Source organism: Bubalus bubalis, chromosome 18, assembly GCF_019923935.1.
Source record: "Bubalus bubalis isolate 160015118507 breed Murrah chromosome 18, NDDB_SH_1, whole genome shotgun sequence".
NCBI lineage: Eukaryota > Metazoa > Chordata > Mammalia > Artiodactyla > Bovidae > Bubalus > Bubalus bubalis.
In genome coordinates this window covers 23,765,050-23,787,162 of record NC_059174.1, presented here as the reverse complement: position 1 = coordinate 23,787,162, position 22,113 = coordinate 23,765,050, and the positions used below count along the sequence as shown (strand labels likewise).

Here is a 22,113-nt window from a genome sequence, read left to right as displayed (position 1 = left end):
GGGAGGTATATGTATATATATAGCTGATTCACTTTGCTGTACAGCAGAAATGAATACAACATTGTAAAACATCTATATTATTGTTGTTGTTCAGTTGCTAAGTTGACTGAACAGTGTCCAGCTCTTTGCGACCCCAAGGACTACAGCATGCCAGGCTTCCCTGTCCTTCACTGTCTCCCAGAGTTTGTTCAAACTCATGTCTGTTAAGTCGGTGATGCCATCCCACCATCTCATCCTCTGCCGCCTTCCTCTCCTTTTGCCCTCAACCTTTCCCAGCATCAGCGTCTTTTCCAGTGAGTCGGCTCTTCTCATCAGGTAGCCAAAGTACAGAAGCTTCAGCATCAGTCATGCCAGTGAATATTCAGGGTTGAGTTCCTTTAGGATTGACTGGTTGGATCTCCTTGTAGTCCAAGGGACTCTCGAGTCGTCTTCAGCACCACATTTCAAAAGCATCAATTCTTCGGCGCTCAGCCTTCTTTATGGTCCAACTCGCACATCCATACATGACTACAGGAAAAACCATAGCTTTGACTGGACAGACCTTTGTGGTAAAGTAATGTCTCTGCTTTTTAATATGCTTAGTTTATCATAGCTTTTCTTCCAAGGAACAAGCGGCTTTTAATTTTGTGGCTGCAGTCACCGACCGCAGTGATTTTGAAGCCCAAGAACATAAAACCTGTCGCTTGTTTCCATTGTTTCCCCGTCTATTTGCCATGAAGGGACTGGATGCCATGATCTTAGTTTTTCAAATGTTGAGTTTTAAGCCAGCTTTTTCACTCTTTTTTACCTTCATCAAGAGGCTCTTTAGTTCCTCTTCGCTTTCTTCCATAAGGGTGGTGTCATCTGCATGTCTGAGGTTATTGATATTTCTCCTAGCAATCTTGATTCCAGCTTGTGCTTCATCCAGCCCGGCATTTCACATGATATACTCTGCGTATAAGTTAAATAAGCAGGGTGACAATATACAGCCTAGATGTACTTCTTTCCCTATTGGGAAGCAGTCCGTTATTCCATGTCCGGATCTAACTGTTGCTTGTTGTCATGCATACAGGTTTTTCAGGAGACAGGGCAGGTGGTCTGATATTCCCATCTCTTTCAGAATTTTCCACAGTTTCTTGTGATCACGGAGTAAAAGGCTTTATCATAGTCAATGAAGCAGAAGTATATGTTTTTTTGGAATTCCCTTGCTTTTTCTATGTAGGTGTTGGCAGTTTGATCTCTCGTTCCTCTGCCTTTTCTAAATCCAGCTTGTACATCTGAAAGTTTTTGGTTCGTGTACTGCTGAAGCCTAGCCTGAAGGATTTGAACATATATTTTTTAAATTTATTTGTTTTTTAATTGACGGATAATTGCTTTACAAAATTTTGTTGAGTCGGTGATGTCATCCAACCATCTCATCCTCTGCCTCCCTCTCCTTTTGCCCTTGATCTTTCCCAGCATCAGCATCTTTTCCAGTGAGTTGGATCTTCTCATCAGGTAGCAAAAGTACGGGAGCTTCAGTATCAGTCCTTCCAGTATATATTCAGGGTTGATTTCCTTTAGGATTGACTGGTTGGATCTCCTGTTTTCTGTCAAACATCAACATGAATCAGCCATAGGTATACATATGTCCCCTCCCTCTTGAACCTTCTTCCCATTGTCCTCCCAATCCCACCCCTCTAGGTTGATACAGAGCCTGTTTAAGTTCCCTGAGACATACAGCAAATTCCCATTGGCTATCTATTTTACATACAGTACAAGTTTCCATGTTACTTTCGCCATACATCTCACCCTCTCTCCTTCCCTCTTCCCGTGTCCATAAGTCTGTTCTCTATTTCTTCATTGCTGCCTTGCAAATAAATTCATCAGTATCATCTTTGTAGATTCCATGTATATTTGTTAGTACGTGATATTTACCTTTCTCTTTCTGATATACTTCAGTCTGTATAATAGGCTCTAGGTTCATCCACCTCATTAGAACTGACTCAAATGTGTTCCTTTTTATGGCTGAGTAATATTCCACTGTATATATGTACCACGACTTCTTTATCCATTCATCTGTTTATGCACATCTAGGTTGCTTCCCTGTTCTAACTACTGTTAATAGTGCTGCAGTGAACCTTAGGGTACATGGATCTCTTTCAGTTTTGGTTTCCTCAGGGTATATGCCTAGGAGTGGGATTGCTTGGTCATATGGTGGTTTTATTCCTAGTTTTTTAAGGAATCTATTCCGTCTTCCACTGTGGCTGTATATTCCCACCAGCAGTGCAAGAGGGTTCCCTTTTCTCCACACCCTCTCCAGCATTTATTGTTTGTAGACTTTTTGATGATGGCCATTCTGACAGGTGTGAGGTGATATCTCATTGTAGTTTTGATTTGCATTTCTCGAATGAGCGATGTTGAGCATCTTTTCATGTGTTTGTTAGCCATTTGGGATTTTGAGCATAATCTTGCTGGCATGTTTAATGAGTGCAGTTATATGATTATCTGAACATTCTTTGGCATTGCCTTTCTTTGGGATTGGAATGAAAACTGACCTTTTCTAGTCTTGTGGCCACTGCTAAGCCTTCCAAACTTACTGGCATGTTGAGCACAATGCTTTAACAGCATCATCTTTTAAGATTTGAAATAGCTCAGCTGAAATTCCATCACCTCTACTAGCTTTGTTTGTAGTTATACTTCCCGAGGCCCACATTACTTCATACTCTAGAGTGACTGGCTCTAGGTGAGTAACGGCACCATCACAGTTATCTGGGTCATTAAGACCATTTTTATACAGTTCTTCTGTGTATTCTTGCCACATCTTCTGCTTCTCTTAGGTCCATACCATTTCTGTCCTTTATTGTGTCCATCTTCACATGAAATGTTCCCTTGGTATCTCCAGTTTTCTTGAAGAAATCTCTATAGTCTTTCCCATTTTATTGCTTTCCTCTATTTCTTAGTATTGTTCACTTAAGAAGTCTTTCTTACCTCTCCTTGCTATTCTCTAGATCTTTGCATTCAATTTGGTATATCTTTCCCTTTCTCCTTTGTCTTTTACTTCTTTTCTTTTCTTAGTAAGGCCTCCTCAGACAGCCACTTTGCCATCTTGCCTTTCCTTTTTGGGGGGATGGTTTTGGTCACCACCTCCTACACAGTGTTAAGAACTTCTGTCCTTAGTTCTTCAAGCACTCTACCAGATCTAATCCCTTGAATCTAATTTGTTACTTCCACTGTATAATCATCAGTTCAGTTCAGTTACTCAGACGTGTCCGACTCTTTGCGACCCCATGGACTGCAGCACACCAGGCCTCCTTGTCCACACCAACTCCCAGAGTTTACTCAGACTCATGTCCATTGAGTCGGTGATGCTATCCAACCATCTCATCTTCTGTCATCCCCTTCTCCTCCTGCCTTCAATCTTTCCCAGCATCAGGGTGTTTTCAAATGAGTCAGCTCTTCGAATCAGGTGGCCAAAGTATTGTAGTTTCAGCTTCCATATCATTCCTTCCAATGAACATTGAGGACTGATTTCCTTCAGGATGGACTGGTTGGATCTCCTTGCAGTCCAGAGGAACCAGAGGTCAAATTGCCAACATCCACTGGATCATTGAAAAAGCAAGAGAGTTCCAGAAAAACGTCTATTTCTGCTTTATTGACTATGCCAAAGCCTTTGACTGTGTGCATCACAAGAAACTGAAAAATTCTGAAAGAGGTCAGAATACCAGACCACCTGACCTGCTTCTTGAGAAATCTGTATGCAGGTCAGGAAGCAACAGTTAGAACTGGACATGGGACAACAGACTGGTTCCAGATAAGAAAAGGAGTACATCAAGGCTGTATATTGTCACCCTGCTTATTTAACTTATACGCAGAGTACATCATGAGAAACGCTGGGCCGGATGAAGCACAAGCTGGAATCAAGATTTCCAGGAGAAATATCAATAACCTCAGATATGCAGATGGCACCACCCTTATGGTAAAAAGTGAAGAAGAACTAAAGAGCCTCTTGACGAAAGTGAAAGAGGAGAGTGAAAAAGCTGGCTTAAAACTCAACATTCAGAAAACTAAGATCATGGCAACCAGTCCCATCACTTCATGGAAAATAGATGGGGAAACAGTGGCAGACTTTATTTTTGGGGGCTCCAAAATCACTGCAGATGGTGACTGCAGCCATGAAATTAAAAGACGCTTACTCCTTGTAAGAAAAATTACGACCAACCTAGACAGCATGTTAAAAAGTAGAGACATTACTTTGTCAACAAAGGTCCGTCTAGTCAAGACTATGGTTTTTCCAGTAGTTATATATGGATGTGAGAGTTGTATAATCATAAGGGATTTGATTTTGGTCATATCTGAGTAGCCTAGTGATTTTCCCTACTTTCTTCAATTTGAGCCTGAATTTTTCAGTAAGGAGCTGATGATCTGAGCCACAGTCAGCTCCTGGTCTTGTTTTTCTTGACTGTATAGAACTTATCTATCTTCTATGCAAAGAATTATAATCAGTCTGATTTCAGTATTGACCATCTGGTGATGTCCATTTGTAGAGTTGTCTCTTGTGTTGTTGGAAGAGGGTTTTTGCTATGACCATGTATTCTCTTGGCAAAACTGTTAGCTTTTGCCCTGCCTCACTTTGTACTCCAGGGCCAAACTTTCCTGTTGCTCCACATATCTCTTCACTTCCCACTTTTGCATTCCGATCCCTTATGATGAAAAGGACATCTTTTGTGTGTGGATGTATGTGTTCTAGAAGATCTTATAGGTCTTCATAGAATCATTCAGCTTCTTCAGCATTAGTGGTTGGCGTGTAGACTTGGATTAATGTGATGTTGCATGGTTTGTCTTGGAAGAGATGACAGGTGTTTATAGTGATATGGAAAAGACATTTGCCATGTAATTAAAAAAAAAGTCGACAAAAGAACCACTGTAGGATACTATTTTTAAAAGGCAAATACATATATGTTGGAAAAGTACTGGAAGTGACCATCCCTGAATCTGTGTGTTCTTCTGTGTTTTTAGAGTTTTCTACATTGACAGTTTTATTTCTGTAATTATAAAAGGAGAATTAGTGTTGTTGTAAAGCTGGAGGAGCTGCCATTATGGAGGACTAGCAGATGGACTGATAATAAGCACAGAGGCAGGCAGCTGTTCATTGCCCATGCGGGGACATCATGGTGTGCACTCATCTGTTACAGATGCCCTGCTCTGTCACGATGACGAGCTGGAAGGGCGCCGGATCGCCTTCATTCTTTACCTGGTTCCTCCCTGGGATGCGAGCTTGGGGGGCACCCTGGACCTGTTCAGCGTTGATGGTAAGACAGAGGCGTGCACTTCAACACCAGCAGACACTTCTGAGTTCTTAGACGCAATGTCTGTTCTCGTCAGAGGAGATGGAAGCCATCCGTTACCCTGACAGCCACCTCTCTGGGTTGTGCTTGAAATAATCAGTTCTCCAGAGATAAACTGGGGTTAATTTAAGATGAGCAACAGTCAGACCCTGGTTCTGAATGCTGGCCATGGGAGTGTAGAGCACATGTACAGCCGCCCTTGGTTATGAATCACCAGGACCAGTCCATCTGCCGGGAGGTCCTTTTTTGTTTGTTTTTAATGACTGACACCAGAACTTGACTCCAGAAATCGTTCAGAACTTTTTCCAGTTTTCATCAGTAATGCATGGTGGAGTAAGAACAGATGTCACCTAGCAGAACTGTGTTAAGAGAAACAGATGGAAGGGGGTGGCATTTGGGGATCTGAAGGGGACATCTAGCTACCCTTAGAAATTTGCGAATTGTCAAGGTGGAAACAATGCAGCCCGGAAGTGGTTAATGATGATGAAGCTCGTTTATGGATGTGTTCTCTCCCGGCGCAGAACACTTTCAGCCGAAGCAGATTGTCAAGTCCCTTATCCCTTCGTGGAACACACTGGTTTTCTTTGAAGTGTCTCCAGTATCCTTTCACCAGGTAAAGACTGTAAGCCACAAATACATAAGTGCCAAAGAGCATGCTTTTCAGTCTCCCAGTTTCTAAACGTGGCAGCTTCCGGGTGGACTACCCGGCCAGGTGGTTTCCACACCTAGTGTGAAGGGTCCTGAAATTAGTGAGCTGTGGCTAGTAATCTTGCCCCCTTATCTTTATGTTGATGTGCTGCTGGTCTTGTCCTCTCAGGTGTCTGAGGTCTTGTCTGAAGAAAAGTCACGTTTGTCCATCAGCGGCTGGTTTCATGGTCCTTCACTGACCAGGCCTCCCACCTACTTTGAGCCTCTCATAGCTCGGAGCCCTCACATCCCGCAAGATGTAAGGATAAATTCTTGTTGCTGGGATTCTCTTCTTAGAAGCTGTGGCATATCATTTGCTTTTCTCTTTTTTATTTATTTGGCTGCACTGGGTCTTCATTGCAGCGTGTGGGATCTAGTACCCTGACAAGGAATTGAATCCAGGCCCCCTGAATTGGGAGTATGGAGTCTTATTTTACTGGTATGACATGGTGGCAGAACAAAAGCAGAGGGAATTATTAACTTACCTTCACATCTGCTGCTCCTTTCCAGCATGAAATTTTGTATGATTGGATCAACCCTACTTATCTTGACATGGAATACCAAGCTCAAATTCAAGAAGAATTTGAGGAAAGCTCTGAAATTCTCCTAAAAGAATTCCTTCAGGTAGGCCAGCAAATCCTGTCTGATAATACCATGTTTGGCACATAGCCTTGCTTCTTGGGTGGGTGAACATGCATCACTTAGAGAGCTTTTAGTTTTCATTCTGTTCCTGGTTAGAATTTTATATCATCCTTTTCGAATGATGAAATGATACTAGCTAACATTGGTACTAGTTGCATGTTAGTAAGCTGAGTCTCCTGGGTGTTTATTCCCCAGTTCTCTACGCTCTTAATCACACACACACTGTCTCACTCACACACTTGTATACTGTGGGGGAGTGGTATGTAGTTCCCACCCTGTTCATTTTGATGACTGGTGCTATTACTTTTAAATAATAGAAAGATTACTAATTAACAAATTAGTAATACATGTTTGAGAATGATGAGGTGGCAGCTTACAGTGGAAAGAGACCTAGGTTAGAAGTCAGAAGACTATATTCACGTCCTGGCTCTGGTTTTACTGACCTCAGCAAATCACTAAAGGTCTCAGCTTGTATTTCATCACCAGTTAAACTGGGATAATAGCTGCCTTGCCTGTCCTGAAGAGCTGTCCTGAGGGCTGAGTGAGATCATGCAGACAGGTGTGGTGCTTCCCAGGTGACCCTGGGTCCCATGGAATCACAGTCCCAAGATTTTCCCTCCATTAAGAAAAGGTTCAGACACACTGCATCCTGCCTCTTGGAATTATATAGCAGATAATAGCATATTAAGGAATTTGAGAAGTATTACAGTAAATGAACTTTTTTAATCCTATTTAATTCAACTTACCTAAACCATGCCTTAGGATCCTCTTTCCTATTTCACAACTGATAGGATTACTGTTTGTAGAGCACTCCTTGGGAAACTGCATTTAAACAAGTACTTATGAAAGCCTCTTATGGAGAATGTTTAGATTAATTAGTTTCTTGTACTATACTGAACTTTTTAAATTTAGAATGCTGATTAAATGAAGGGAATGAGCAGAGGCCTAAAGAATCTGTATTATTACATAGACATTTTCATTATAACAGTGTATCAGTTATAATGTATAGTGTATAAATTTAATTAGTTATAACTATATTAATGCAGTTTTTCTCCTCACATGAATTAAAGAATCTGCATTAGGATCCTTGTTTTATAAATGCAGAATTCCTAGAGGTCTAGCAGTTTGACATAAGACATACAGGTACATAAGGTAATGGCCCAAATTGACACTCAGGTCTCTTGGCTAAAGCATGCTGACAATTTATCCAGCCTTTGCTCTGGCTTCACCCTGTCAGGACTGCGGGATCTGATGTGAAAGGGATGAAGAAGGTCACCTGGCCCTGTTGGGAATGGGCCAGAATGATTCTGCAGAACTGCTGTAGCTGCAGCAGCCAGTGTGGGATGTAGAAAGTTCTGCTAAATGCTGCTTCATTTTCTCATTCTCCAGCCTGAGAAATTTGCAGAGGTGTGTGAGGCTTTGGAGAGAGGACATGTGGAATGGAGCAGCCGAGGCCCCCCTAACAAAAGGTAGAACTCATCATTGAGGACATTTACTTCTGCAAATATTTAGCATCTATCTGGTCTGTCTGTGAGGCTCACCTCTAATTATAGGACATTTGCCCTAATGTTTTGTTCTCAGGCACATCCAGTAGGAGACCCTAACAGAATCTGTTTTTTAAAATGTTATATGTCTTTTACACCTCCGATTTTTAAACATTTATTCATTGGCTTTGCTGGGCCTTTGTTGCTGCACTCGGGTTTTCTCTAGTGGTGGCGAGCGGGGGCTACTTTATAGTTGTGGCATGATGGTGTCTCATTGTGGTGGTTTCTCTTGTTGCAGAGCACGTGCTCTAGAGCACACGGGCTTCAGTAGTTGCTCCACAGCATGTGGGATCTTCCCAGACCAGGGATCAAACCAGTGTCCCCTGCACTGCAAGGTGGATTCTTAGACAATGGACCACAGGGAAGTCTAGGATCTCACTATGTAACAAATTAGGATTCAGTAAGCTATGCCAAGGTTCAGGAAGAGAGGTACCAAGCTAATGATCAGCTCTCATCCCGTGAGTGATGTTCCATCCATGTAACGTGATGAACACCTCGATGAGCACCTTGCGTTGCTGCCCTACAGGTTTTACGAGAAGGCTGAGGAGAGCCAGCTTCCTGACATCCTAAGGGACTGCATGGCGCTGTTCCGCTCTGAGGCGATGTTCCTGCTGCTCTCCAACTTCACAGGCCTGAAGCTTCACTTCCTGGCACCTTCAGAAGATGAGCCTGAGGACAAAAAGGAGCGAGGTGCAGTCTCTGCTGCTGAGAACACTGAAGAAGGGACTAGTCACAGCTCTTCTGAGCCAGAGAACAGTCGGGCGGCCACCAGGGACAGCAGTCTACAGAGCGATGGACCGACGGACCCAGAGGAAGACGAAGCAAAGAAAGGTGAGCTGCTGTTATGTTCTGTCCTTTTTTACCATTAGGTATTCACTATTCAACAAGTATTTCTTAAGCATGTACTCTGTGCTAGGCCCTGCTTCTGGACTTGGAGAAGCAGACAGACAAGGTCTCAGCTCTCCCTGAGCCCATATATTGTAGTAGGGGAGAGGCCAGAGATTAAATGCTACACAAACAACAAGATGTCAAATAAGGGTAGTTGCGGTGCAGGAAATCTGAGTAGGCTTATGTGTGGAGGACTGACCAGGGTTATCTCTTGGATGCAGGGCAATCTGGATGCACTGTCATCCGAAGCTCAGATCTGAATGACAAGACAGATCTGTGGGAAGCGCATTTTGGGCAGGAAGCACGGCCAGCTAACAGTTTTATTAGGCTAACAGTGGTACAGATGGTAGAGAGAAATACCACTGGTTTTGCCTAAACTTACTCTAGAACACAAGAACAGAAAGGAGCGGAAGGTGAGTGGTTTCTTTCTGCTGAGAACCAGTATCACCCTAAGAAAAACTTGCTTGAACTTGGACAAATAGGTAGAAGGAAATTATTAAAAGCAAAGGAAATTTAATCATCTTTTTAAACAGATGGAATGGACACATGACATTAAACCAGTAAAATGTACACACCAAGAGAGAACCCTAACTGTAAACTGTAAACTGTGGACATCAGTTAATACTAGTCTCTCCATACTGGTCAGCTGTAACCATCCCACTAAGACAGGATGGTAACACTAGAGGAAACTGATAGGGAGGGGCAGGGTTTGTGTGTGACAGGGATAGGGGAATTGTACTTTCTGGGAAATTTAATTTTTCTGTAAACTGCTCTAAAAAATTCTACTTAAAATAATTAAACGTTATTTTAAAAAATGGAGTGGGGGGGCAACTAAATTATATACTCCATCTGAAATTCATGGTAAAGAGAAATAAAGTCAACTTTTTTTCATTATAAGGCTGATGCATTATATATATTATAATAGAGCTACAGGTCAGCTTAGGTTTATAGAAATGGTTTCTCTTTAGTGCTGTACTGCTCCTAATTATCATTCTTTTGCAATCTAGCAGTGGTATCAAGGTATTTTTTTCTGACCTCCTGTTATGTTTTTCTTAGAATCAAGTGTTCCCACATGCCAGGGGGAACTGAGGCATTGGAAGACTGGTCACTACACTTTAATCCATGACAACAGCAAGACTGAATTTGCCCTGGACTTACTGCTCTATTGTGGCTGTGAAGGTAAGAGGGACAGTCGCTCCCGAGAGACCCTCTCTAACTGAACCAATTCCAAGTTATCTGCCTTGGTTATGATCTCAGATCACAGGAGCTCTATGTTGGAAGGGTCTTAAGGGTCATGAATTTCAGTCTTCCAGCTCAGAGTACTATTTGTACCCATGACCGAGGTATAGGAGATGGACCAAATAATAATTCCTAAGGAACCCCCCAGAGCTTTTATGTAAGTGTCCTTCCAGGTATATTTTATATTTTAGTTTTCGGTTCTCAGTGTTGGTTGAATGATAAATTCAAGCTCTTAAGTCAGAGTTGGGTACGACTCAACTCCCAGATCCCCCAGTGTTAAGCAGCATGGAATCAATGATTCAAACAGATGATGTAACTTGCAGTGAGAGCTTTCTGAATGCTGTTTGTTTGCCCTTTGTAAGGCTGGGAGCCAGAGTATGGTGGCTTTACCTCCTACATTGCCAAAGGAGAAGACGAAGAGGTAAGTTGCTTCTGATAGCAAACCATCCTTTTTAGTTCTTAAAAATGTTTTCATTCTTCAGCGACCCAACTTGTATGACTTTCTGCCAGTGTCTTTAGCTGATAAATCCATGATGTTCTGTCTGGCAGTGGTTCTAATTTCTAGTAGAAAGTACTCAGCATGCAGTAAAGATGCTAAAGGATAATCCCTAGGCATTCTACCCAGCTGAGAAATTCCAAGTAAATGAAGAGTCAGGTGGTACATTTTCATGACTCTTTGAAGGTAGGAAAACCTAGATGCATTAGGTAAAACCTTTCTGGGGATGTACTGGAACGGGGCTTGCTGGAATATGTCTTGACAGCCAGAGCAATAGCACTAATAAAGGATCTTTTAAAAGATCCCTGTCACCAGAGTTTGAGTATTTGATATGGAAACATCTGTTTAAGAAAAGAGGTGAGAATAATCTGTGTTCTGATGTATCATTGTATTTACCTGTTTCAGCTGCTAACAGTGAATCCAGAAAACAACTCTTTGGCACTGGTCTACAGAGACAGAGAAACTCTGAAATTTGTCAAGCACATTAACCACCGAAGCCTAGAACAAAAGAAAAGCTTCCCAAACAGAACAGGCTTCTGGGACTTTTCATTTGTCTATTACGAATGACAAAGCAGGGCAAAGCTGGAAAAAGACCTTTCCTGAGTACTGGCCCAGCTGGAAGAGTTAAGACGTCGCCTGAAGGAGAGCCACAAGGTGACCTGTGTGACAGCGCTCTTAAAACTGTGTGTGACTGTCCTTTAGTAGGGCTCATAATGATTGTCATCGGTTTAGACCTTGAGCTTGGAGCTAGGTACTTACTTACCTCTTGATTTTTTTTTTTTAAAGGGTTTTGTCTTTAACATTCAGTTCTTCATTTTCCATATTGGCTTCTTCAATGATTAAAAAATGTGTGAGGTAAAATATGCATGACATAAAATGTACCATTTTAACCATTCTGAAGTGTACGGTTCAGTGGCATTAAGTACGTTCACGTGGTCATGCAGCCTTCGCCACCGTCCTGTCCTGATTAAATAGTAACTCCCTGCTTCCCCCTCCCCCAGCCTGTGGAAGCCACCGTTCTACTGTGTCTCTAGGTATCTACTAACTCGTGTTCCTCAGAAGACAAATAATATTTGTCTTTTTGTGACTGGCTTAATTTCACTTAGTGTAAAATCTTCAAGCTTCATCCATGTTTCCAATGGTTGATTTTTTTAAAAGTATGTGTGTGTGTGTGTAGAGAGAGAGAGAGTCATAAATTTATGACTAGTTTCTGTGCTTCCCAATGTCATTGGTTTAGAGGATTATAGAACCTCACACCCCCTTTGATTCTGGGCCCCTGTAGCTTCCTCCCACTGCCTATGGCTTTGTTTCACTGTGACTCTGGACTGTATAGACTTAAGACAACGTTTAATATATTCCCTTGGAAGATAGCCTGGTCTGAAACCACGTGGCCCCGAGAGACTTATGGTCAGTGACAAGGATGGCTGCTATGCCCTGTGCAGTGGTGTCCAGGTGCCCATGACTGCTCCATGCTGGAGTCGCACCTCCAGTGTAGCCAAATGATTCTAATCTCACGTGTGACTTTGATTTCCCAGTACTGTAGGGTCATCTGTCAAACTGGCCTTTCTTTAAGAGAGCAGGTGTTAAAGCCATGTGGGACTGCCAGGCGGCGGTCCTCTTTGTTATCTTCTTTTTCCCCTGAACTGTTGAAGGGGATTGTATGATGCCTGCCACCTGCATGCATGGGTGCTCAGTGTCACTGCATCATTAATCGAAAGATGCTGTTTTCATTCCATTCCAGTGCTATCTCCTTGTTAACTTTTTCTTTTCTACATTTATTATGAGCTACTGCAGTAGCTTTTATTTTGGATTTTACAAATTAATAGGAAAAGCATTGAGCTTTGTCCTTTTTATCTCCTAAAACTTTGAGTACTAAAATTTGCATTTAAATGAAGACAGTTTCACTTTCTTTAGGCTGATGGTTTCAAAATTTTGATCTTGCACCTTAATTGGTAAAAAAAAAAGTTTTAGCATGTATGTTTATTATATGGGGTATTTATAAACTTTACATACTTCCTATACTAATATTCAGTATTGGTTGTTATAAAACAGTAATTTTTAAAAGATGAACTAAAATAATACCTAGAAGTGGTTCTTATATATTGTCTTTCCCACTGACATGGTGGGAACCGTTTTTCACGCATACTGGTTTGGGGACCACAATATTTTAACCATAGCATAGTGACACTCAGGTGGGATTACAGCTACTACTTTGTTGGTTGAAATTTCCGAGCTTGCCTTTTAAGTTCCTGCAGACTGAAGGTCATCCTGTAATATTACTTTTGTTAACATAAAAATATGTTTCTGTTAGTGGCATAAACCCAGGAATAGGGCTGAGCGGGTGTGTGCCAAGTATGGAAAACAGTTTGAGACTCATTGTTCTAGGTAACATCTAAGAGCTCTGGAGCACTGAGTCTAAGTCTTAGCATCCTACACAAGCATTAAAATGTACTTATTACATTCTCCTTAATCTCAGTGTGCTTATGGCCTATCAACACATTTTCCATACACTACAGTACTCTGGTGTCCAGGGGGAGAGAATCCCTGAGAGCCAGACTGTGATGTTGCTGTCGGTTACATCACCTACGGTACCTCTTAGGCTGCGAAGGATTGTGTAACTTGCAGGTCGCTTCTCTGCACTGAAGGTACCCAGTGATGATGAAGTTGTTTTTCCTTAGTATTTCATTCTTCACCTTAGTTTTTTTAGGGCCTGGAGCCACTGTGGACAACTGTTAAGCAGCAAAAGAGGAATTACAACATGGGCATCTTTTTTATACTTACTTCTTGCAGGTTCAAGCTATGAAGCTCACCTGTAAAAATGTCATCTCTTAATTCTTATAATTCCTTTCAATAAAGGAAGATATTTTTCCCCCAAAGAGAATAGCTCTTCTTATCAGATTATCTCTGTAATACATGTTCATTGTGAAAAACACAACATATAAAAACATAAAGGTCACCTGGAATCCCACCAGCCTGTGGCAGCCACTGTGTGCTGTGTAATGTATCAATTTGGCTAGACTGAACCACATTTCCCAGGATTCCAAAACCTCTTTCCAGTTAGAAAGTGTCACTAAATTGTGTCTGAACCTTTGCGATCCCATGGACTATAGCTCACCAGGCTCCTCTGTCCATGGGATTTTCCAGGCGAGAATACTGGAGTGGGTTTCCAGTTAGATTGAGCCACAAGTTCTGTGCAAGATACGGAGGGCCAGAACGAAGCAGTAGTCATTCTGTGCCTCACACACACTGTACTGAATAACCTCGCTGGTGGCTCACTTTCTCAGTGTGAATCCACGTCTGCGCCTGCAGCTGCTCCACTTTCCATTGGCTCTTCTTTTGACTTCTCTGATGCAGGGTCTCCCTACACCATCAAGGTCAGGCAAGAACTGGCATAGATTTTAATGTGTCCTGGTGGGCTCCAACTTGTTCTTCCCAACTCTACAACTTTTGCGACTGCCAGTCCTGTGCACTTCAGCTTCCAGCATCAGACTAGAAAATTTAGATAACTTTGCCACTCCCTACAGCTGTGTAAGGTCAAGTCCCCTTGACAGATTTCCTTTATCGTGTCAACCATTATGTAAATTAAGAACATTTTCATAAAGTTATTTTGAGAGCATATTAGTATTTCTGTTGAGAAGGAAAATTATGTATTTAAGGAAGAAGCCTATAAATAATCTAATTTCAGTCCCTCATTTAAAGATGTAGAAAAATGAAATAAATGCAGACAAGAAAGAGGCTGTTAACATTTTGAACTTGGCTTTTCTACACCTTATAGCTTGCCTCCCAAACTCCTCTGAATGTGTATTTCTTTCCCAAAGAGTACTGAAAAATAACAATGCTTGGGCTGCCTATGCCAGACCAGCATTACCTCAACAAATAAGTTTTGGCTGCAATCTCTCTTCACTATCGTTATATACTTTCCACTATTACAACTGAATGAGAAAATACAAACCCTGTTAAAAGGGTTCTTGGTAGAGTGAGTGACACCAGAGGCAGGCCCTTCAGCCTGTGTGAACTGGACATTCCTACAAAAACAGATGATTCCTTCTCTGATATAAAATCAGTCCACACAGAATAGTTTAGAAAACTACTTGGAACTTGCCCATGTGGCTTCATTTCAGGAATAGCAGATTTCTGTACCACACAGATGAAAAGATGACTCATGAGCTACAGCATATAATGTGGGCAGGGGCCAGATGGGGAAGAGGCAAAAACGCGAAACACCAGGCTGCATGGTGTCTTACTGTACACTAGTGTCAGAGTGAGACTGGAGCTGACTTAGTTTTGTGATCACAGGACTCTGCACTGGCAGATTTGTAACTGCTAATTATAAGATGTGAAATGTTAATAATGCTGAAAATCATTCTGGTACAGTACTTCTGCTGCTGCTAAGTCGCTTCAGTCGTGTCCGACTCTGCGACCCTACAGACGGCAGCCCATAGGTTTGCATAATAGTTGTCGAGGTCCTAGTTCTTTCACTTCTGGAGCTACTGACAGGCTCACTGAGAACAGACACTTCACGGAGAATAGCAGATGCTTTTCTTTGCTCGACGGATTGCCGCAGCACCACAGGAGGACAGAGCTGGTTAAGATGCAGCCTTTGCTCTCACTTAATAGAGGATTTATATAAACATAGAATATAATAAGAGTTAAAGAACAGACATGGGAGAGGAAAGGTCTCCTGAGAGAGCATTTGAACTGAGCCTTGATGTACCAGAGGGTTCTCTGGTGGCTCAGACAGTAAAGAATCTGCCTGCAATGTGGGAGACCCAGGTTTGCTCCCTGGGTTGGGAAGATCCCCTGAAGAAGGACACCAAGAAGCATCCTCCCAGATACCAGAATCCTCAAGCTTCTAAATGAAAGCAGAGCGTTCACTTAAAGCTACAACAAAACTCAGCAACAAAACAGAACTTAAGCTGTGGCTTCTAAAAGGCACTCAGATCCTCTCACCACAGAAAAATACAGCAACAAAATAGAGAACTAACTGATAACCAAACACTTTTCTTTTCCCTAAGCTGAACATGAATGACATCTAAGAGGATAAAAAGTTTTATCCTTTTTGTCATTATCCTGGATTAATGTTTTATGAACAATTTTCATCTCATCTAGCATTTACTCACTGGGGAACAGTTTGAAATAGCAGAAAGGGCCATGACTACTTGGTTTCAGACTCCACACTGCAACTTACCAAGCACTGGGACCCTGTGGAAAACATTCTGCCTCTCTGAGCTCAGAGACAATAACAAGAGGATTAGATTAATGTGAAAATAACCTGTTTATAATCTATAGATCAGGACTATGAAAGATACCCTGCTGCAGACTGACTCCTTCAAGCCTTGTCCATGAATATTTTTAGGTTTTAAGGAGTTTGCAGGCTGAAGAACAACAGAATGACCTTTAATGAGATGATTCCTTAAGGGTCCCTAAAAATAAACAATGCCATACAATTTAAAACCAGCACCAGGCTTCCCTGGTGGTCTGGTGGATAAGAATCTGGCTGCCAGTGCAGAGGACACGGGTTCAATCCCTGGTCTGGGAAGATTTCATATTCCACTAAGCCCAGGTGCCACAGCTACTGAAGCCTGTGCTCCTGGAGTCCAGGCTCCACAACAAGAGAAGCCCGAGCACCAAACCAGAGAGTAGCTCCCGCTTGCTGAAACAAGAGAAAGCTCATGTGTAGCAACGAGGACCCAGCGCAGCCAAAATATATAAATAGAATTTTAAAAAATAAAAAGCAAATGCTTTTAGAAAAACCAGCACCAACTAGAGATCATCATCTCAAAAGGTATAAGTCAGACTATGGCTAACCAGAAAAAGACCCCACAGTGGGACTTGAGTTTTGCCAGTAGCTCTGTGACTCTAGTAAGTACTTAGTCCCTGCACTTCAGTCTCCTCATCTTCGAAGCAAATAAGAGATACTTTACTACTCTGGAGATTATGGAAGATAATATAGTATATGAGGATGTCTTGAGCTTACAGATTCAAAGTGCAAAACAAAAGGTGTTATAGGGGCTTAGTCTCATAAAAATTAGAAATCTAAAAGCTCAAATTTCAGAAATGGAAGAGAGAATCCTCTATGGCCAAATGGAGGACACTAGTAAAGTTAATTTACCACAGAGGAAAGGCCTAGCCTCTGTATGTTCTCTATGGGGTTGCATATTGGTCAATATTCTGATGCAGAGAACAGGTTAGACAATTTGCTAGACAATTTGAATAAAAGGATTACAGCATGCCAGGTGATTTACAGAATTACTAAGGTAGTTAAACAAAAAACCTGTAGGATGCAATTCCAGAATCTCTTCTCTAGTCTACTGCAGAGGAGCTGCTCCTACCACATCAGGAAGGAAGGTGCTTGTGAAACCAGGAGGCCCCTGTATTACCTACATAAATACAGGACTGCCTGACTCTGAGCCACCGAATCAGCTACTGCTACTGGATCTGAACAGCTTAACTGCTCCATTCAAGAAACCTTGTGCAAAACCAGGAAGCTGCCACTCTAGCTTCAGAGGCCCACATCATGCCAGCTCTTCTACCATCCAGAATCTATTTCTGCTAAATGGGCAAGCCTCAGAGACAGAGAACCTCTGCTGTAACCCACACTGGTCAAACGCATGCCCAGCATCCCATTTTTCTGATTTCAAATTTCAAGTGTCACATGACTGCATCTGAAACAGAAGCTCAATCAAACCTCGATCACCAGCTGAAAACTAACTGGAGAAATCTGTTCTAGCTTCCTGCTCTTCACAGGAAAAGGAAGTCATCATACTCGAAGAAAAGAATAGATAATTCTGAGCCAAACCTCTGTGACTGCCTTAAGAATTCACTCCTTCACATTCAGCTCTGAAAATTCCAAACTTTTTTGTTTTGTTACACAGAGAATTTGATCCATCTTTGGACCCAAGTCTACAACATTCCTAATGTAAATAAGTTAATAAATCCATATTTGGGACCCCCCTGGTGGTCCAGTGGTTAAGAATCCGCCTTCCAGTTCAAGGAACGTGGGTTTGATCCCTGGTTGGGGGATTAAGGATCCCACTTGCCATGAGGCAACTAGGCCTGTGCGCCACAACTACTGAGCCCAGGCACAACAGCTAGAGAGTCCTTGTGCCACAGTGAAGACCCCATGCAGCCAAGTAAAATAATTGAAAAATAAATGTACTCAATAAGTTGATAGGAGGTTTTACAAAAAAGGTGCACAAAATGAGTATCCAATTTTTGTTTTTCTCCACGCAATACAAATGGTTTTATGCAGTCCTGATGTGAATTTTACAGTCAACACAAAGTGCAACACCTTTACATTTTAATGGAAAAGTAGATAATAATTTTTAATTACAATTACAATTTCAAGAAAAGATGTATCTATACACTGATTTTACATACATACAGAAAAACTGGACTTTGAAGCCCTAATGTTTCAAAAGTGTTTGTTTCCCTCCATACAAACCAGTATTACTCAGCAACAGTACAACTGATTTAAAAAAAATAGAAAGTGAATACACTTCTAAGAGGCAATGCTTTGTCTTTTCATTGGTACAACTCACCAAGGTTGATTTTGCTCTCAGCACCCTGGGTTCACCAGGATGTGATCCAAAGCAAATCAGCCTCGAAGTTTACAGAAACCTCTTCTAGGAGTCTCTCCCCTCCTATGAAGAAGCTGTCCCCACCCGCATGATTCGGAACAGCATGTTGATGTTGTTGCTTCGAATCGCGTCCCGACAAGCAGTGATCATCTGGTTCTTTGGTTTTCCAACTGTCAGAGAAGAAACACCATATCCACATGAGCCAAAAGATGATTAAAGCGAAATTATAAATCAGAAGCCGTCTTTAAAAACAACATACAACTAGGGTAGAGAAGAGTTAGAGATAATACAAATTAAAAAAAAAATTTTATTAATTGTTTATTTTTGGCTATACTGGGTCTTTGTTGCTGCACTCTGGCTTTTCGAGTTGTGAGGAGTGGGGCTGCTCTCCAGTTGCAGTGTATGGGTTTCTCATTGCAGTGGCTTCTGATGCTGCAGAGCACAGGCTCTAGGGTGCTTGGGCTCAGTAGTTGTGCACGGGCTTAGCTGTTCCATGGCCAGTGGAATCTTCCCTGACCAGGGATAGAACCCACGTACGCCACACTGGCAGGTGGATGCTCAACCACTGGACCACCAGGGAAGTCCTAGATAGTACAGATTTATCTTATCTTACCATTCCCTAAAAAAGATATTCTCATATGTAACTTCAACCACAAACCAAGCCTAGAGACCATTTTATACCTAGAAACTTAAGAGTCAGTTTTACAGAAAAGGATCAAAGCTTATATCCACTTAGCAAAGATTATTTCTAAAAGGAAGTCAAAGCACTGACCCAAAACAGCCGATTTCAATAGGAGTACTTAAGGCTTTCCTCTTGGGAATATGTCACTCAGTTTTTCTTCTAAGGATGCAGCAAGTTCGGGAAGATCCCGCATGCCTTGGGACAACTAAGCCTGTGTACCACAACTACTGAGCCTGTGCTCTAGAGCCCGTGCACTCCAACTACTGAAGTCCTAGCGCCTAGGACCAGTGCTGGTTTCTGCTAGCCACAACTGAAGAAGGCCCAAGCACAGCAATGAAGACCCTATATAGCCAAAAATAAATCTTTAAAAAAAAAAAAAAAGGAACTGAAAGTTTTTACCGTCTGAAGTTGGCAAACTAACTAAAGCCAAACAGTAGGCTGGCTGAACTCAAGTGAATGGTACCAACTCGAATGTGAAAGGCGTCTTTATAGATACAAGCCCTGATAGGAATTCTTGAAGCTACCACCATCTTTAATGGTTCTCGCCCCGAAATGAAGACGAAATGCAGTGCTACAAAAAGAGACTTACCACGCAGACGACCTGCTCTTTGAATGGCTTGATTTACTGCTTTGAGGCTTCCCAACAGTTCTGTGTGATTGTTACAGCGAATTTTATATCCATTGAGCAAGTCTTTATTAAGGTCATAGAGTTCCATATAGCGATTCTTCATCGTTTTCCTGTGTTCATCAATAGAAGGTTAACATCACTGGACCTCAGTATGGCAGGCTTAAATGAAAAGATTTGCAAACTTCTTAGACAGTACTCTTGCCTGGAAAATCCCATGGACGGAGGAGCCTGGTAGGCTGCAGTCCATGGGGTCGCTAAGGGTCAGACACGGCTGAGCGACTTCACTTTCACTTTTCACTTTCATGCATTGGAGAAGGAAATGGCAACCCACTCCAGTGTTCTTGCCTGGAGAATCCCAGGGACGGGGGAGCCTGGTGGGCTGCCGTCTATGGGGTCGCACAGGGTCGGACATGACTGAAGTGACTTAGCAGCAGCAGCAGCAGACACATTTAATAAAAGATCAAACCAGATTTTTAGCTGTACTGTCATTAAAACAGGATAACTACTAAAGTCTGCTTTGAAAACACTGAGAATATTCTATGAACTATTCTGTTTCTTCCAAATAAATGGAAGACAAGTGGCCTTCCTTGGTTATTAATCCATGGTTTGTTTGAATTTAGGAACCAAGAATTATCATGCCCATGATACAAGGGGTGGGGAAAAGTCAGCAAGGTGACAGGCTATAAAGCTTCAGACTAATACTGACAGTTTCTTATCAAGCTAAATATACACTTACTATACAACCCAGCAATCACATTATGACACATTTCACCCAAAAGAATGGAAACGTGTCTGCAAAAAACCTGTATGTGAATATTTATAGCAGCTTTATTCTCAATCACCAAAGTCTGGAAACAACCGAAATCTCAATTAATCGGTGGGATATTTACCAAGTATGGATATCAATACAATAGAATATTCAGCAATAAAATGGAATGAACTACTGGTAACTTACAACGTAAATGAACCTTAATGGCATTATGGAACCTGAAAGAAGCCAGACTCAAAAGGTTGATTCCACTTCTATGGATTCCATTTACATTGTCTGATTCCATTTATGTGACAGTTTGGGAAAGATAAAACTATAGGAAGAGAAACTCAATCATTGGCTGCCACGGACTGGAGGTTAGGAAAAGTACTTGATTTCGGTAGTAGCAACACAATTGTACAAATTTCCCCAAATTTACTGAAGTGTAAACCTAAAAGGGCACATTTTCTACGTGTATATTATAAATTACATGTCAACCAACTTGGCTTTAAAAAATAAAAACCGTGTACATCTGACAGTTTCTAAATGAAATATAAATCAAGAAAAAAGGAATTTTAGGGGTTGGTCACTTCCCTCTAGTTTTTTTTGTCGCTCAGTCATGTCCGACTCTTTGCGACCCCATAACTGCAGCCTGCCAGGTTCCTCGGGAAGGAAGATATCCAGGAATTATCTAGGCAAGAATATTGGAGGGGGTAGCCATTCCCTTCTACAGGGGACCTTCCCGACCCAGGAATTGAATCTGGGTCTCCCGCACTGCAGGCAGATTCTTTACCATCTGAGCCACCAGGGAAGCACAGTCAAATGCCTAAGGCCAGCAACATCTCTTTGCCATAAAAAAAAAAAAAGCCAGAGAGAGAATAAAATGGGGAGCCCTAGAGATACAGGTGGCAAGAAAAAGCACCTGTCCTGGCCATGGTACATACTCACATGTCCCTCATCAGACGGGCATCTTCAGCTCGGACCAGCAAACTACGGATCAGGTTAGAGTTATCAGCCATGTCAGCACTGAGCTTCTGATGCACTGAGTGGTATTCATCCACCTGGAAACCATGAACACCCAGGAATTTAAAAGGCCTCACCAACTTCCTGAAAACTAAATAAATCGAGAAGGAACTGTCTTCTCTATACCGAGGCCCTGTTTTTTCTGCCATTCACTTGTTCTATCTTAACTATCCTCTGTTGTTTCACCTCCTCTTCAGTGAAATACTCAAAATGACATTCTGTGTCAAGCTCTTCCACATCTTAGCATTGTGAGCCCAAGCCATACAAATACTAACATTTTAGAGGTCTGGGGTGGGGATGTTATAAGTGGGGACCAATCACAAGCCTTACTTTTGGTTTTGGGTTCTCTGTTGTTGTTTGGTCAATAAGTCACATCTGACTCTCTGCGACCCCATGGCCTGTAACCCGCCAGGCTCTTCTGTCCATGCGGTTTTTCAGACAAGAATACTGGAGTGGGTTGCCATTTCCTTCTCCAGGGGATCTCCCTGACCCAGGAATCAAATTCATGTCTCCTGTATTGACAGGCAGATCCTTTACCACTGAGCCACCTGGGAAAGCACTAAGACAGAATGCAAAGTATATACAACAGATAAGATGAAAGGCTGGCAAAGGAAAATGTTAACATATATATATTTCAAGTATCCTTCCAA

General features: G+C 42.0%; 2 protein-coding genes across 10 annotated transcripts in view; one reads left to right on the top strand and one right to left on the bottom strand.

Annotated features, from left to right (window-relative positions):
- OGFOD1 (2-oxoglutarate and iron dependent oxygenase domain containing 1) overlaps positions 1–11,928 on the top strand; it is a 30,215-nt gene extending 18,287 nt beyond the window's left edge. For 2 of the 3 annotated variants that reach the window (XM_025268693.2, XM_006053663.3), the window contains 9 exons: positions 5,154–5,270; positions 5,828–5,919; positions 6,124–6,252; positions 6,504–6,617; positions 8,025–8,104; positions 8,706–9,010; positions 10,124–10,246; positions 10,669–10,727; positions 11,208–11,928. In XM_025268693.2, coding sequence (XP_025124478.1) covers positions 5,154–5,270; positions 5,828–5,919; positions 6,124–6,252; positions 6,504–6,617; positions 8,025–8,104; positions 8,706–9,010; positions 10,124–10,246; positions 10,669–10,727; positions 11,208–11,369 — 1,181 coding nt within the window. In that variant the 3' untranslated portion in view covers positions 11,370–11,928. Of the gene's footprint in view, positions 1–5,153; positions 5,271–5,827; positions 5,920–6,123; positions 6,253–6,503; positions 6,618–8,024; positions 8,105–8,705; positions 9,011–9,288; positions 9,481–10,123; positions 10,253–10,668; positions 10,728–11,207 lie in introns of those variants that run through there. The other variant, XM_006053664.3, reaches the window with a different exon arrangement.
- A 6,157-nt stretch (positions 11,929–18,085) lies between these two features.
- Positions 18,086–22,113, bottom strand: part of BBS2 (Bardet-Biedl syndrome 2) — a 95,750-nt gene continuing 91,722 nt past the window's right edge. For 6 of the 7 annotated variants that reach the window (XM_044931874.1, XM_025268688.2, XM_025268689.2 and 3 more), the window contains exons 15-17: positions 21,389–21,501; positions 19,654–19,802; positions 18,086–18,552 (exon numbers count right to left, since the gene is read on the bottom strand). In XM_044931874.1, the coding sequence (XP_044787809.1) occupies positions 18,446–18,552; positions 19,654–19,802; positions 21,389–21,501 (369 nt within the window). In that variant the 3' untranslated portion in view covers positions 18,086–18,445. Of the gene's footprint in view, positions 18,553–19,653; positions 19,852–21,388; positions 21,502–22,113 lie in introns of those variants that run through there. The other variant, XM_025268692.2, reaches the window with a different exon arrangement.